General features: G+C 50.6%; 1 protein-coding gene across 2 annotated transcripts in view; it reads right to left on the reverse strand.

Annotated features, from left to right (window-relative positions):
* The window catches only part of CSMD2 (CUB and Sushi multiple domains 2), a 645,193-nt gene that overhangs the window by 332,198 nt on the left and 298,033 nt on the right, over window positions 1-14,962 (reverse strand). For both annotated transcript variants that reach the window (XM_068537861.1, XM_068537860.1), the window contains exon 6: window positions 5,891-6,003. In XM_068537861.1, coding sequence (XP_068393962.1) covers window positions 5,891-6,003 — 113 coding nt within the window. The remainder of the gene's footprint in view (window positions 1-5,890; window positions 6,004-14,962) is intronic.

Raw genomic sequence — 14,962 nt, forward strand, 5'->3', positions numbered from 1 at the left:
TACAGGAACCTATTTTAATCTGCTTAGGTAAATGCCTGCTACAAATAGGTCAAAGAGAGAATTCTCTGGTTGAAGCTGGGGTGGAAATCCCACCTGCTCAGCCCCTAGCAAAACAGCTGCTGGGAGAGCCCCTTGGCCTCCAAGGAACCCACTTTAAAAGCCCACTCTCGGGCTTCCCTGGTGGCGCAGTGGTTGAGAGTCTGCCTGCTAGTGCAGGGGACGCGGGTTCGAGCCCTGGTCTGGGAAGATCCCACATGCCGCGGAGCGACTGAGCCCGTGACCCACAACTACTGAGCTTGCGCGTCTGGAGCCTGTGCTCCGCAACAAGAGAGGCCTCGATAGTGAGAGGCCCGCGCACCGTGATGAAGAGTGGCCCCCACTTGCCGCAACTAGAGAAAGCCCTAGCACAGAAACGAAGACCCAACATAGCAATCAATCAATCAATCAATTAATCAATAAAATAAATCTTTAAAAAAAAAAAAAAAAAAAGCCCACTCTCTTGGGCCCATATTACACACATGGGGAGGACTCGTGCCCTAAGAGGGGATTGGTGGCCTCAGCCTCTACTTTGCCTTGAAACTTTTACATCTTTATCGCTAGACCAGACCCTTCTTCTCTGAGCTACAGATGGACAGAATAGCCAAGTACTTATTAGATAGTCTCTCAACCCCTGATATCCCAGTACTACCCCAGAATCAATGTGTCTCAAGCAAAATCCATCCCCCATCTCCCTGTGCCAGAGACTACCTTGGCGAATAGTACTTTTTAAAAAATTTTTTTTACTCACTTACTCAAGCTAGAAACCTAAGATTCACCCCTGACTCGTTCATCTCCTTTCCCCATCCCCCCTCACTCCCAAATCTGACGAGTCCTGAGTCCAGGGTGGTTTGCCATGGAAAGTTCTCCTCTGGTCTGTTTCCCCCTCTCCCTCTCCACTGCCTCTGCCTAAACTCTGGATCCTCATCATCCTCTCATTCTCCAAAACTCTTAACTGTCTCCCACTATTTTCATTCTAGAACAAAGATTTTTCTAGAATGAAAACATGATCACACCTCCCCTCTTGTTAAAACTTCTGATCACCTCTCATCACCACAGAACCAAGCCCAGCTTTACTGCAGCTTTTTACGACGAGACCCCCACCTCTCTTTCTGGCCTCATGACCCGCTACCCTTCACTGCTTTGGACTGCAGACTTCGCTCTAGGTCGGCAAATGTTTTCTGTAAAAGGTCTGTGAGTAAACATACTAGGCTGTGGCCCATCGTCTCAGCTGCAAATTACCCAACTCTGGTAGCACTGAAGCAGTTGTAGACAATCTGTCTATGAATGAGTGCAACTGAGTTCCAAGAAACCTTTATTTATGGACACTGAAATTTGAATTTCATATAATTTTTATGTGCTATGAAATATTCTTCTTCTTTTGATTTTTTTCCCCTCCAACTATTTAAACATGTAAAACCTATTTTTAGCTCAAGAACCATATGAAAACAGACAGAGTGCTAGGTCTGGCCTGCAGGCTATAGTTTGCTGACCTGTGCTCCAGACACACACAGATATTTGTGGTTCCTTAGACTTAGCACTTTCACGCTACCTTGCTTCAGCTCTACCTGGAATGCTTCTTTCCATTGTCTGTCTGGCATCTTTTTGAGACTCACACTGAAGTCACTGCCCTTTTTCGGCTCTCCTTAAGTGTGTCCAGCAAGACGAAGTGCTTCTTTATCTCCAGTCCTAGAACCCTTCATCAGGCCTCAACTATAGCTCTTCTCATGTGGCACAGAAGTTGTAGATTCATGTCTGTTCCTCTCTTGAACCTGCTCTCCTTGAGAGCAGAGACTGGCCTCGTTGTGTTCATCTTTCTGTGCTGTCACGTGGTAGTGTCACATGGGACACGCTTGTTAAATGAAATACCATTGCCCACCTTCCGACAGCCAGCTCCAGGCAAAGCAAGCCTAGAACTCAGATCCTCTGATACCATGTGGTATTGGTTAAAATTGTGTCTGGCCATGAACAGCCCTAAATTCTGATTGGATTGAGACAGGAATGGAATGTGCTGTGTTGTAGGTTAGTTAGTTTTATTTTATTTTATTTATTTTAATTTTTTTGTTTCTCTGGGACAAAACATCCATCGATATAATCAGGAGTTGGTAATTGTTGGCTCTGAAGTGCCTTACATCCCTTGAGACTCTAATGCCATAAAGCTGAGCGCGGGTGAAGCTGAGCCCGTGCTGATGACTCCCCAGGTCCATTCTTTAAACTTCTCCCCCCAGCTCTGTGCCCCCAGAGCCGGACCCCTGTGGACGGCTACAGAACAAGGGGGCCCACTGGTCAAACTGGTCAGTCTCCCAGGGCATAGAGCAGACTGTCCTCTTGTTGCTGGTTTCCTATTGGGTTGGCAGATGGGAGGCACAGCAGATGTGAGGGAGGGAGAAGGGCAAGATCTGGTTACAGATTCCTGGGGCCCCCTCCTCCTGCACTGGTTACTGATTCCCAGGCCCCCTCCTCTTGCACTGGTGACAGATTCCTGGGCCCCCTCCTCCTGCACTGGTTACTGATTCCCAGGCCCCCTCCTTCTGCACTGGTGATATTTCCAGGTCCCTCTTCCTGCACTGGTGACAGACTCCTGCGCCCCCCTCTGCACCGTAGGTTGGCAGAGGTCAGGCTCCTCAGCTGTGCCAGGCAGCCCCTCTTCAATGGCTCCAGCTCTTGCTCCTGTCTCCCCTGGCCCTTTCCCTGGTGTGGTAAAGGCCTCTCTGTCGTTCATTCTCTGGGTGATCTCATTAAAAGGAAACCCTCTGGGTTCCTTTAATCTCGCCTTTACCTCTGTAATTGGACCCTTCACTAAACCTTCTTCAGTTAAAGCCATGCAATAAGTATGCTCCTGTCTCCTACTGGACCGCTGACTGAAACCTCTCTCTGCTACTCTTTGGGACTGAACTTGCAAGTAGCAAAACTCAGAATGGTCTTTAGTGGTTCCAAAGTGTTCACTCCTTTAGAGCAACGGTTCTCATTCGGGGGTGATTTTGCACTCAGGGGACATTTGGCAAAGTCTGGAGACTTTTTGGTTGTCGTGCGTGTGTGTGTGTGTGTGTGTGTGTGTTGCTGGCATCTAGCATCTAGTGGGTTGAGGCCAGGGATGCCGCTAAACATCCTGCAGTGCGTGGGGCAGGTTCCCACAACAGAGGATCATCCAGGCCACGATGCCAATTGTGCGGAAGCTGAGACACCCTGCATTATAAAGTTACCAATTGAGTTTCCAAAAGATTACTGTAGGCCCTTGCACTATATACGCTCAGTCTGGAAAACATGAGAGAAAGTTCACAGGGGAGAATCATGCATTAACACAATCAGTATACACCACAGTATACTAGGATGCCAGATCCAGATGGACACGGCTGGGGTTCAAACTCAGACTCCGACATTCTATCGAGGAGACCTTGAGCCAGATACCTACCCTCTCTGCAACTCTCGTTCCTCATCTGTAAAATGGGGCTAATAGTAGTACCTGCTTTACACAGTTGCTGTTAGGTCTGGATGAAGTAATAAACGCCAAGTTCTTGAAACCCAGAGAGAAACGCCGGCACACACCAACGTGCAAATCCTGTTCTGGGCTGTCTTGGGGGGAGTCAGAGAGAGAATAAGAAGGGACCTGCTTTTGAGAAGTTCATAACTAAAACAGCTTTTCAGATTGTGGGTTGTTCCCTGCTACAGACTTGTGAAATTGATTTCGAGGTTGCAACTAACATTAAAAATTGGAAAAGAAATTTTCAGGGTGCCTCACTCTTACTAAGGGTAAATACCACTTGGTGACATTTTCCTTTTAGTTCTGCAGATATATATGTGTGTCCTGGGTTGTGATGGAAAATGTATTTTTTTTATGGTGGGGTGAGATTAACAAAACAAAGTTTAAAAGATACCAGTCAAATAGGAAAAGTGAGGCACCCAAAGCACCATATGAGAAGGCCCTGTGATTTTGCAGAAAAACTCACATAGGCCTGCGAATGAATTCGAGCTTCACCATGCACAGGCTGTGTGATCTGTGCGTGTCGGGCAAGGTACACAGCCTCTCTGAACCTCAGCTTCCTCAACGGAAATACAGAAATTAAAAACATATTCATCGCTGTACTGTGGGGAGGATTGAATGGGGCAACACTCATACACTGCCTAGTACAGCGCCTGGTGCACAGTAGGTGTGCAATGGATGTGTGCTCCTGACCTAGAGACTGCCTGGCCTGGGTCCTCATTGCCTGTTGTCTGGCAGAAAATCCTAATCTATGACCATGACAAATGGGCCCTCAGAAACTTGAAATATCAGAAACACCCGGCACCTATTGAATCAGATGAAACAATAACGTTCACCTCTTCTTTCCTATTTTGGAAAACACAACAGAAAGGTCCAGAGAGGTGCTTCACTCCCACAAAGGCCCAACCTCAGCGGCGGAAAACTGTATCCAGGAAAGTTCTCGGAGCCAGGCTTGTCAGACCAGGTTGGTTTCCTGTTTATTTCTAAAAATATTTCAAGGGACTCCTGCTACCCAAGGCTAAGGAAATGAGGCTATTCATAAAAGATTCAGACTTTACAGGTAATGCTTCTACTCCCAGTGCTGCTTTTATCCCAGCCTGAAAGCCTGGCCCTGGGGGGGCCCCGCTCTGCCGGGGCCACCTCCCGGGGGCAGTGTGCTCAGAGCCTCCGAGGTGAGGCTTGGAGGGACAAGCTGCCAGCATGTCCTCCACTGGAGTCAGTGCTCCCTCCTGACCCTCGGCGGTGAGGTGGTGATCACAGCTCACTCTTCCATCAGGCCTGTGTCCTACGCACACCAATATACCACACTCTCTCACTCACAGCACAGCCCACTCTCTTCCCCAGGGTCTTATATAGGGCCTTCTGCTTAGTAGGTGTGCAATACAAGTTCACATTGAATCAATCAGAACCAACCTCAGTTTGTAATGGGTGATAGTAATGGCTTAATGAGCAACTTTGAAGCCAACCCTTGGTGTTTATCTCTGTGGATAAATTTTGTGTACCTTGAACAAACCCAAGGTTGAAAAGGAATGTTGTCATCTACTCCCACCCATCCATTGGATTTTGGGATCTCCTCTAGGCGTGGAGAGCTCCCTGCCTCGGGGTCAACCCACTCATTTTTATGTGCGGCTCGCGGGGTTAGGAAATCCTTCACGATTGGAGCAGAAATCTGCTTACCTGCAGTTTCCACCTGCCATTCTTGGTGTGATCTCTTGCCACCAGACAGCTCTTCACAGATTTGAGCACCTAAGCTAGAGAGTTCCCTAGAGTTGTTCTGCCTATCGTTTGTCAAACGTCTGTGTTCTACGTGGAATGAACGAGACCTGAAATGTGGGCAGCTCTCCCGCTTTATACCAGGGTAGGCTAAACTCTGCCGGTTAAGAGGGTGGGCTCTGGATTCAAAAGGCAGGAGTTCCGATGGTCTTGGGAAACTGCCTTAATTTCTCTGGGCCTCAGCTCTCTCGTCCATCAAATGGGGATGGTGATGGTATTTACTTCACAGGGTAATGATGAAGATTAAGTGAGATGGCGCTGACCAAGAGCCTAGCACAGTGCCCGGCTCTCAGGAGGCCCTTGGTATAAACTAGTATGATTCGCCTGGCCTGAAGACGGCAGCTCAGGGTACACCATTCTACACAATTTGAGAAGTGTCTTCCCTTGGACAACAGACCACAATGACAGATGTAGACACGCAGATATGCAGACCTCTGAGTCCGCAAATAAGAGCAGGACAACAGAGGCAAGTGTACCCTGAAGACACACCGGACCCAGTCCGGGGACAAGACGGCCCCAGGAATCATCTCTGCCGCACCCCCCCCTGCCCCCGCCCCCGCCCCCGACCCCGGGGAAGCAGGGCAGCCCGGCCCCGCCTACCTTGGTACTGGGCGCTGAAGCCGCGCTGCCGGTGGTTGCCGTCCGACGTGAAGTGCAACCGCAGCCAGTTTTTGCTGCTGATGACGGGGGCCGGGAGGCTGGCTCCGGTGAACCTGTGGGGACAGGAAGACGGGGTCAGGGACCACAGCTGCCTGAGACCGGGCACCCGGGAGTCTCCCCACTGCCCATGTGCGCTGGGGCCTCCTCCCAGGCCTGGCAGAAGGGAAGGCCGTGCTGGCCCGGCCGCCCGCCAGTAGCCTGCAGCCTGGGCCGCTTGAGCTGGCTGCCCCTGGGGCTCTTCCCACCGCTGAGTTGCTGAGAGGAGGGGGCGATCCTTCAGGCCTGGAACAGAGGCCTATTTCCCCACCTTCAGCAGAGGTCTAGCTGCCCAGGAGAGAGGTCCAGCCCTCCCAGCAGAGGCCCGTCACCCCAGCAGATGTCCACATACCCACCCCTAGCAGAGATCCAGATTCCCCGCAAAGGTCCAGCCCGCAAGCAGAGGACCAGCCCGGCTCTCCAGCAGAGGTTCAGCCCCCCACTCCCGGGCAGAGGTTCAGCAACCCCGAGCCAGCCCCTCGGGGACTCTGAGGAGTCAGGAGAAAGGGCTCAGGCAGCCCCTACAGGCAGCACGGCCCTTCCCAGGTGTGAGAGCCTGTTCTGGGGTCACCAACTAGGCGCTGGGTCTTCTCTGGCCCCTGCCCCTGTCTCTGCTCCTCCACAAGAGGCCAGCCCCCGCTGCTGGGCCACCTCTCCGCCCTTAGATTAGCCTTGTCTGCTTTCAGCCAGTCCGGCTCAGTGGGTGGGAAACCAGGATATCCCCGACCATCGCCAGGCACTGCCCCAGCCTCTTGACCAGCTGCGTCCTGAGCCAGCTTTCAGGTCAATAAGATCTTTCCTCCTAGAGTTAGTTGCTCGGAGCTCAAGAACCTTCCGTGGCTCCCCGGTGCCCACGCAAGACTGGCTTTCCAAACTTTCCACACTGTCCCCTGCTTGAGCGGGCCTCCGCTCGGTGCCGGCCCCTCCGCCACACCCAGGCTAAGCCCCGGATGCCCCTTCTCGCTCTGCTTGCTGTGCTGCACCCCAGGAGCCCCTCGCCCTTCTCTCCTCAACCCCACAGCCCCCAGCGGGCCGACGCCCAGTGTCTCTCGGCTCCTCCTCCCTGCGTCTGAATCAGGGACAAAACCTCCTGATGGATCCCCTTTGGCACCACCGCTCCCACCCCGCCTGGACACCCTGCTTACATCGAAGCATTCCAAGCTTTCTCCTTTTCTGTGCCTTTGCCTTTTCTGCCTGGAATGTACCCGCGCGTAACCCTCTCTCCTGCACCAGCCATATCACTTGAGACGACTTCGGGATGCCCTCAGACACCATGTCCCCAGGAAGGCCTTTCCTATTCTCCTCGGCTCTGAAGCCACACGGACTTGGGTTCAGATCCAGGCTTCACCACTTCCTACCAGTGTGACCTGGGACCAGTTACTTGATCTTTCTGAAAATGGAGGAACAACACCGGCCCGGAGAGTCTGTGGGAATATGTGAGAGGCCTTACGGGCAAAGAACCTAGCCCAGTATCTGACACATATTCGCTCAATAAACATAATTTTCCTTTCCCCTCCTCTGTGATGTCACAGCATGTTATTAAAATTATAATTTATTTACCTACATGTGTGTCTCCCTAGGATAATGCCTCAAAGAGGGCAGTGCAGACTGGTGGGTGGGTGGGGGAGGGGAGAAGCTGGGACTCTAGAGGGATCGGCTGTGTTACCTTATGAAAATTACTTAAATTCTCTGTAACTTTATCTGTAGAATGAAGATAATAATCCCTCTCTCAAAGGGCTGCCGGGATTGAATGATAACACACAAAAAAGACTTTAGCACGGTCTCTGGAAAATAGAAAGCTCTTGGTAAATGGCAGCTGCTATGTTATTCTCCATCATCTTCATTCTTCATCTTTGTACTAAGCACCTAACACAATGCTTGATACAAAGCAGGTGTGTCAGGGTTCCAGCAGAAAACAGGTGGCTCGGTCATATGAGAATAATTCCAGTTGAACGAATGGCCTCTTCACCACCGGGGATGGGGCACTATGCTGAGGCTGTTAACAGGGGTCTGGTTTCCACTCACAGGCCTGGAGAGGACATGGCTATCCCTGAAGGAGAGGGTTGCATAGAAAGGGCCACCACGCAGGACCCAGATCTTCAGTCAGTGGAGACTACAGCCAGTTTGTGAAAATCCCACAAGGAGGGAGCAAGACACGCTCCCTCCCTCCCCTCCCCTCCCCTCCCCTCCCCTCCCCTCCTCCAATCTACTGCTGATGTTTCTGTGGATCTAGCCCAGTTGGAAGCCAGAGGGCAAGGGAGCATACTGATGTAGTCTCACCAGTAAGTCTTCCTGAGCATGGAACAGGGTAGACAAGGGAGGGGAGATGATCTGGAGGGGTGAAAGGAAGAGATCCAGCATGGTGGGTCTCCATAAATGCTTATTAGACAAAGGAACTAACCAAGGAGCTTCTCACCCTGCAAAACTGAGTTTTTACTCTAATGAAAATGCTGATATACACCAACCTCCAGGAATATCACCCACATTGCTAGGGTAAGAGCTATTACAGAAACCAATTACTGTATTTCACCAGACCCCATTTAAAATACTTTATTACGGGCAGAGTCATTTACGTTTTCTAAGGAGCCACAAACACTATGGTGGGTTTTTTCTTCCCCAGGCCAAATTCAATTCTATCTCAATAACAAAGCCTGGAGACTATTTACATAAGGGAAGTAGAAATAGGGAGAATTTACCTGAATAATTCAGAACCAAGGGCTGTTCATTGCAAAATGGAATGACGGGGGGATGCTGGGGTCCCAAGGGCAGGAAGAGAGTAATGATCAAGGTTGTAACCAGAAGTCAGAAAGTCGGTATTCTCCAGCCCTGGGATCTGCATTAACCCCCAATGGTACAGGCTGGAGGAGCCCGAAGGGACATCCTCTGCCTCCCATTTCTCCCACACCTTCACCTGCTCCCAGGAATCCTGACGATGATTGTTCATTCCCGAGGCTTAAACTCAGGGCCCTGTGCATCTTTGCTCTGCACTACTCCTGCCTCCTTGGACATAAATGCGTATTTGAGAGTTTTCTTGGCATCTATCAGAGAATGGGAGGCTTAAATGCTGGAAGCATCACATTAAACTCTGCCATTGCGATGGTATCATGCCTCACTCAAAACTCTCCAATAAAAAGAACAAACTACTGACACACACAACAACATGAATGATTCTCAAAAGCATTATGCTGAGTGATAAAAGAGTATATACTGTGTGAATCCCTTTATATGAAACTCTGGAAAAGACTAATCTACAGTGAGAGAAAGCACATCAGTGGTTGCCAAAGCTGGGGGTGAGAGGTACAGGTGGGGATTGCCTGGGAAGGAGCATAGGGGAACCTTCTGGGGTGATGAAAATGTTCTATATCTTGAATGAGATGGTGGTTATACGGCATATACACATTTGTCAAAGCCCCCAGAACTGTATATTTAAAATGGGTAATTTTAGGGACTTCCCTGGTGGTGCAGTGGTTAAGAATCCGCCTGCCAATGCAGGGGACACGGGTTTGAGCCCTGGTCTGGGAAGATCCCACATGCTGTGGAGCAACTAAGCCCGTGCGCCACAACTACTGAAGCCCGCACGCCTAGAGCCCGTGCTCCGCAACAACAGAAGCCACCGCAATGAGAAGCCCGCACGCCACAACGAAGAGTAGCCCCCACTTGCCCTTGCGCAGCAGCCAAGACCCAACGCAGAAAAAAATAAAATAAAATAAAATAGGTAATTTTATTTTATGTAAATTATACTTTAATAGAGTTAATTAAAAACAAATCTTCAGTGGCTCTAATCCTTAGAGTCAAAGACCATACCAGGGTCTACAGGCCTTAAAAAAGCCAGTGTGTCTTCGCCTCTCCTGTCTCCTCCTCTACTTATGCTTTACGCTCCAGCCACATGGGTCTCCATGCTGTTCAAAACTGGCCAGGACTGCTCCTGCCTCAGGGCCTTTGCACTTGACAGTTTCTCTGCCTGCTGGCTGGGTCTTCTCCCAGACCGCCACCTGGCTCACCCTCTCACTTCCTCAAAGCCTTTGGTCAAATGCCACCTTTCCAGTGAAGCCTTCCTGGTCTGACTTTTGCCTGCTTTCCCTCTCTGAGCACGTCACACAGACTTGCAGACAGACACACACACACACACACACACCCCATTGTCTAGTCAAACAGAAGACCTACGTGAACTGGAACACACACTGCTTTTTAGTGCTTCTCTGCCTTTGCATGCTCATAATGCCTTTTCCCATTGCACCACCTGGCTGCACAGAGAGGTTAAGAAACTTGCACAAGGTCACACAGCTATTAAGTGGCAGAAGTGGGATTCAAACCCAAACCATCCCACTCATGCTGGATAGAGCCTCTGTACTCAGGGAAGGCAGTGGAACAGTGTAGGCTGAATTCCATCCTGTTCCTTTACTTTCCCTCCCTCCTCCCCCCAGGATCCTCTTTAATTTTGCTCCCTGTTAGAATCACAATTAAAGAAGAGAAACACAGAGAGAGATTCTCCCCTTCCAACCTTTCTGTCCATATTAACTTCACTATGAGGGGTCTGGGGAATTCCAAGTTCGCCCAGGAAATTGCTGCCGCAGTACAACATAAAATGTATTTAAGCAATTATGCTCATTTTTTTTTTTCTTTTTGGTAAATTGACTTCCGTTAAATGGGGCTTCCTTAATGGAATCTGGCTTGGGGAGAATTAAAAAAAAAAAAATCACTCCCTTTAATGCATGTAGTTGGTTATGGAAAAAGTGGCTTTGAGTTCCTCTGCAGAAAGTTCTACGCTCTGCTTTCAGTAATAGGAGAGCTCAGAGCAGGCTGTGTGGATAGCATTTCTTCTTAAGAAGCTTCTCGTACAGTCAGGATGTTGGGGTGCTGAGAGACATGCCCCACAAGATGACAATAGTGATCTGCAAGGAATTGCTGCCTAATTTTAAACTGAGAGGGAGGAATATTAGGAGATCTTGGTTTAAATCTCAGCATCCCTGAAAATGGACATCCTCAGGGGAACTTTCATTCATTCATTTACTCACCAAGCACATACTGTGTATAAGGTACTGTGCCTGCCGGTGGGTACCACTCCCACTGTGGTTCCCTAGATACCACAGTTCCTGCAAAGCCTGTCATCTACAAGGTTCGGCTTCACCGTCTCCTTCTCTGTGCAGCTCCTCGGTCAATAGCCTCTGGCTTCTGTGCTCCCAGCACACCTTCTGTGGGCTTTATCTCTTAACCAAGTTATGTGCACAGCCTGGATCTGATTCAGGCTTGAAGAATCTTCCAGGGCCAAGCATAAACCACCCCTCCACCCCCGACCCAGCCGGCTGGGGAGAAAGTGACATACAGGAGGTGCTTGCCACCCCACTCCCAAGCCCTCTGCCCTTCCCACCTGCTGTCTGCTCTCCCCACTGGGGAATGGAGAGAACACCACGATGCAACCAGGGAAAGCCTTCTGGAAACCTCTGGGTGGTGGCAGCAAAGGACACCGAGGCCCTTGTTGGAGGCTGACTCCTGCTCCCCCGCCCAAGCTCCCTCTCACCCCTGACGTGAGCCTTTATTGACTCAGCCCTGACACCCAGTCTCATCACAAATGATTTCCGTATCAGTTTTTCTTTAGCCAAACGCCTAGGACTCTTGTTATACTGAGGAAAACCCTTTTCCCAAGACAAACCTGTGATGTTACATATTTTCCAGGAACTGGGTGAATGTCTGGGGTGAGTACAAGTCCCTTTTGGCTGTGGGCTGCTGGAGCACCCCGGCCTCTAGACTTACCTTTGGAAAGAGGCCCTTTGGCTTCTTCCCGAGGTTCTGGTTCCCAGCAGTGCCTGCCCACCCCAGGTACTGAGGCAGTTCTGAGAGGCCTGAGCTACCCTACAAAGATTCAACTCCTGGCTACCTAACTGTATGTTTTGGGGGGTTGTTTTCTTTCTTTCTTTTTATTTTTAATTAATTAACTAATTAATTTATTTATTTTTGGCTGTGTTGGGTCTTCGTTTCTGTGCGAGGGCTTTCTCTAGTCGCGGCAAGTGGGGGCCACTCCTCATCGTGGTGCGTGGGCCTCTCACTATCGCGGCCTCTCCCGTTGCGGAGCACAGGCTCCAGACGCGCAGGCTCAGTAGTTGTGGCTCACGGGCCTAGTTGCTCCGCGGCATGTGGGATCTTCCCAGACCAGGGCTCGAACCCGTGTCCCCTGCATTGGCAGACAGATTCTCAACCACTGCGCCACCAGGGAAGCCCTGGGGGTTGTTTTCTATGCTCTGAACAAACCAAAGCTTCCCCTCGCCCGTCATTCCTGCCCCTTAGCGTTCTCTCTCCCCATGATGTGCACCCTCCTCCCAGCCACCCCACCCGGGGATCATCCTTAACTCCCTCCATTCCTTCGCTCCCGTGGCCAACTGTGGCCACATGGTCTTTACCTCACGACCGCATCGTTCCTCACCCGCGCTACAGAGACAGCCTTCTGATCTGCCCTCGGCCTCCATCCATCTTCCATACTCTGTGCGGGCACTTGCTCAAGTCATTGCCTTGCTGGAAACCCAGCAGCAAAGGTCCACTGGCTCCAGGATAAAGTCTAAGCTTTTTCATGTCTTCCCTCTCCAGTGACACCCACGTTGAGCTCCAGGCACTTTCATGTCTCCATGCCTTTGCATAGGCTATTCCCTCTGCCTGGAATGCCTTTTCCTGCTGCCCGACCTGGTTACCTGGGAAAATATCACTGATCCCATGAACCTAACAAAATGCCTCCTTTCCTCCGCCTCTCCCTCTCCCTGCCCCTGTGGGAGGAGCAGTGCCCTCCATGTGTCCGCTTCGCACCTTGGACATGCCCCACTGCTGTACTGAGCACAGCAAACCGTAATCATCTTTTGACTTGAGGACCACCTCCCTGACTCGAAGGCGAGCTCCGTAAGCGCAGGGACAGAATCTTCTTTGTCTCTGTGTGTCCAGCAACACAGCACAGTGCCTGGCGCACAGAACAAATCAGTTCCATAGAACCGGGCTTGGCAAACCACAGTGCGCTGTCTCTTTTGTTAGTAGAGTTTCACTGGGTCACCACCGTGCTCATTCATTTACATATTGTCTGCTTTCAGGTTACAAAGGCAGAGCTGAGTAGTTGTGACAGTAAGTATAACCTGCAAAGCCGAAAATCTTTACCTTGCCCTTTACAGAGTTTACTGACGCCGAACGTAGAAGCCTTGCCCGTGATGCAGTCGGTTGGTAAAAAATAATTTCTAAGTGGGGAATGATAAAAGAATACACTCATAGCTTAAACACTCCATTATAATGTAAAAACACTTGGAGGGACATGTTTTTTTTTTGCCAGTCCATGTAACTCGGGAGCAAGGTCTTCCCTTTGACCGTGGGTTTCTTCTCTGCATTGTCTATCTTGCATAAACTCCACCGATAATGCATCGCTCAACACTTCCAATTCTGCCACAGCTCCTCCAGTCAACAGATGATTATGCAGCACCTGCGATGTACCAAGCATTGTGCTAGGCACTGGGGATGCAGCAGTGGGCAAGACAGACCTCGTCCCTTCCCAGATGGAACCAGCTCAGTGGCGTGCCATTCTCTCACGCACTCACACCTAATATTTAGGAAGCAATTCTTTTTAGGGTGTCTCCTTCATGGAACCATGCCAAAGCATTCAATTTAGTTTCCAGAGATGCAACTATACTTCCTTTCACACTCATATTTCATCAGTTTATGTGATGTTTAATTTAAGTCACATCATTATAATAACAAGTATGACTGGCATCGAGAGAGTTGGCAACAAACCCATCCGATTCTCAGAAAGTGCAAGGCTCAGCTGGTGGGAGCACGGAGTGCACAGGCATTGGGGGTGGGGGAGGGAGACAGCCCGCAGGCAGCCAGCGCTGAGTGCCACGGGGCCTCGGGCAGGAAGATCCATCAAGCCTGGGAGTGCCAGCCACTCCAGGGAGCTGCTTGGGGGGAGATGGTTAAAGCACTTTTATGACACATGCTTTGTGAGTGAATGAATGAATGAATGAATGAATGAGCAAACATGCAAATGACAGTCTCTTGCTTTCAACGGTGGGGCATCTTTTCTAACGCTATCCCCTTTGAGATCAGAAGAGTGGGAAACAGCCAGTCTTAACATCATATTTGAGAATTTCAGAGGCCTTCCAGGTCTGCTGCCTGGCTATGCATGAATCCCAGCTCCAGCATTCTGGACACATGGTCAGTCACGGTGTGTTCTGAACGTTTCTAAAGATGAAGAACTCACCTCCCAGCCAAACTCTCCCTGTCCACTTTGACCCACCCCACCCTTCTTCTAGCAACTTCCTTTTCATCCATCCTGTGTCGTCTTACAGCCACTGGCTCCCGGAAGCCAGGTGGGCTTCTCCCTGGTACCTCCTTTTCTCTTGCAAAGAGTCCTTACACTTGGTCCAAGCCAGTGCTTGTCTCATCACGCATCGCGCAGGGATCTGCTTCCCCACCAAACCGCGAGCTCCCTGAAGACAGGAGCTGTTCCTTTCTTGTTCGGTTCTTCCCTCGGTACCTTGTGAGTGCCTGACACGTGGGAAGGGCTCGAGAAATACTGCTCACGGGAAGAAGGAACACTTAAATAAATGAACGGATGAACGAGGTCCTGCGGGAGGAAGCAGAGGGCATACGTGGGGGAAGCAGAGGGCATACGTGGGAAAGCAGAGGAAAAGGCAGGTGAGCAGGGAAGCCTGGGGGCAGCGGGGAGGGGCTCGGAGGCCACGCGGGGTTTCGTCTTGGTCTCCCGTGAAGACGTGCCGCCCCAGCCCCTTGGGCCCTCAGCCCTCACTGTTCTCCCCATGTTCTGGGCAGCTGCTGGTACCTTCTGGGGAAACTCTTCTCGTGGTGACATGGCCCCAGGGCAGCAACGGTGGAGTCTGGTAATCAACGTGGGCAAATGTTCCCTCTGTCCCAGAAGCAACTCAATAAACTCAACAGATTATCATCGTTCTTCCCTGCTCGGCTAATTGTGAGCTCCAGGGAACCCACACA

This window comes from Eschrichtius robustus, chromosome 3 (genome assembly GCF_028021215.1).
Source record: "Eschrichtius robustus isolate mEscRob2 chromosome 3, mEscRob2.pri, whole genome shotgun sequence".
Lineage (NCBI taxonomy): Eukaryota > Metazoa > Chordata > Mammalia > Artiodactyla > Eschrichtiidae > Eschrichtius > Eschrichtius robustus.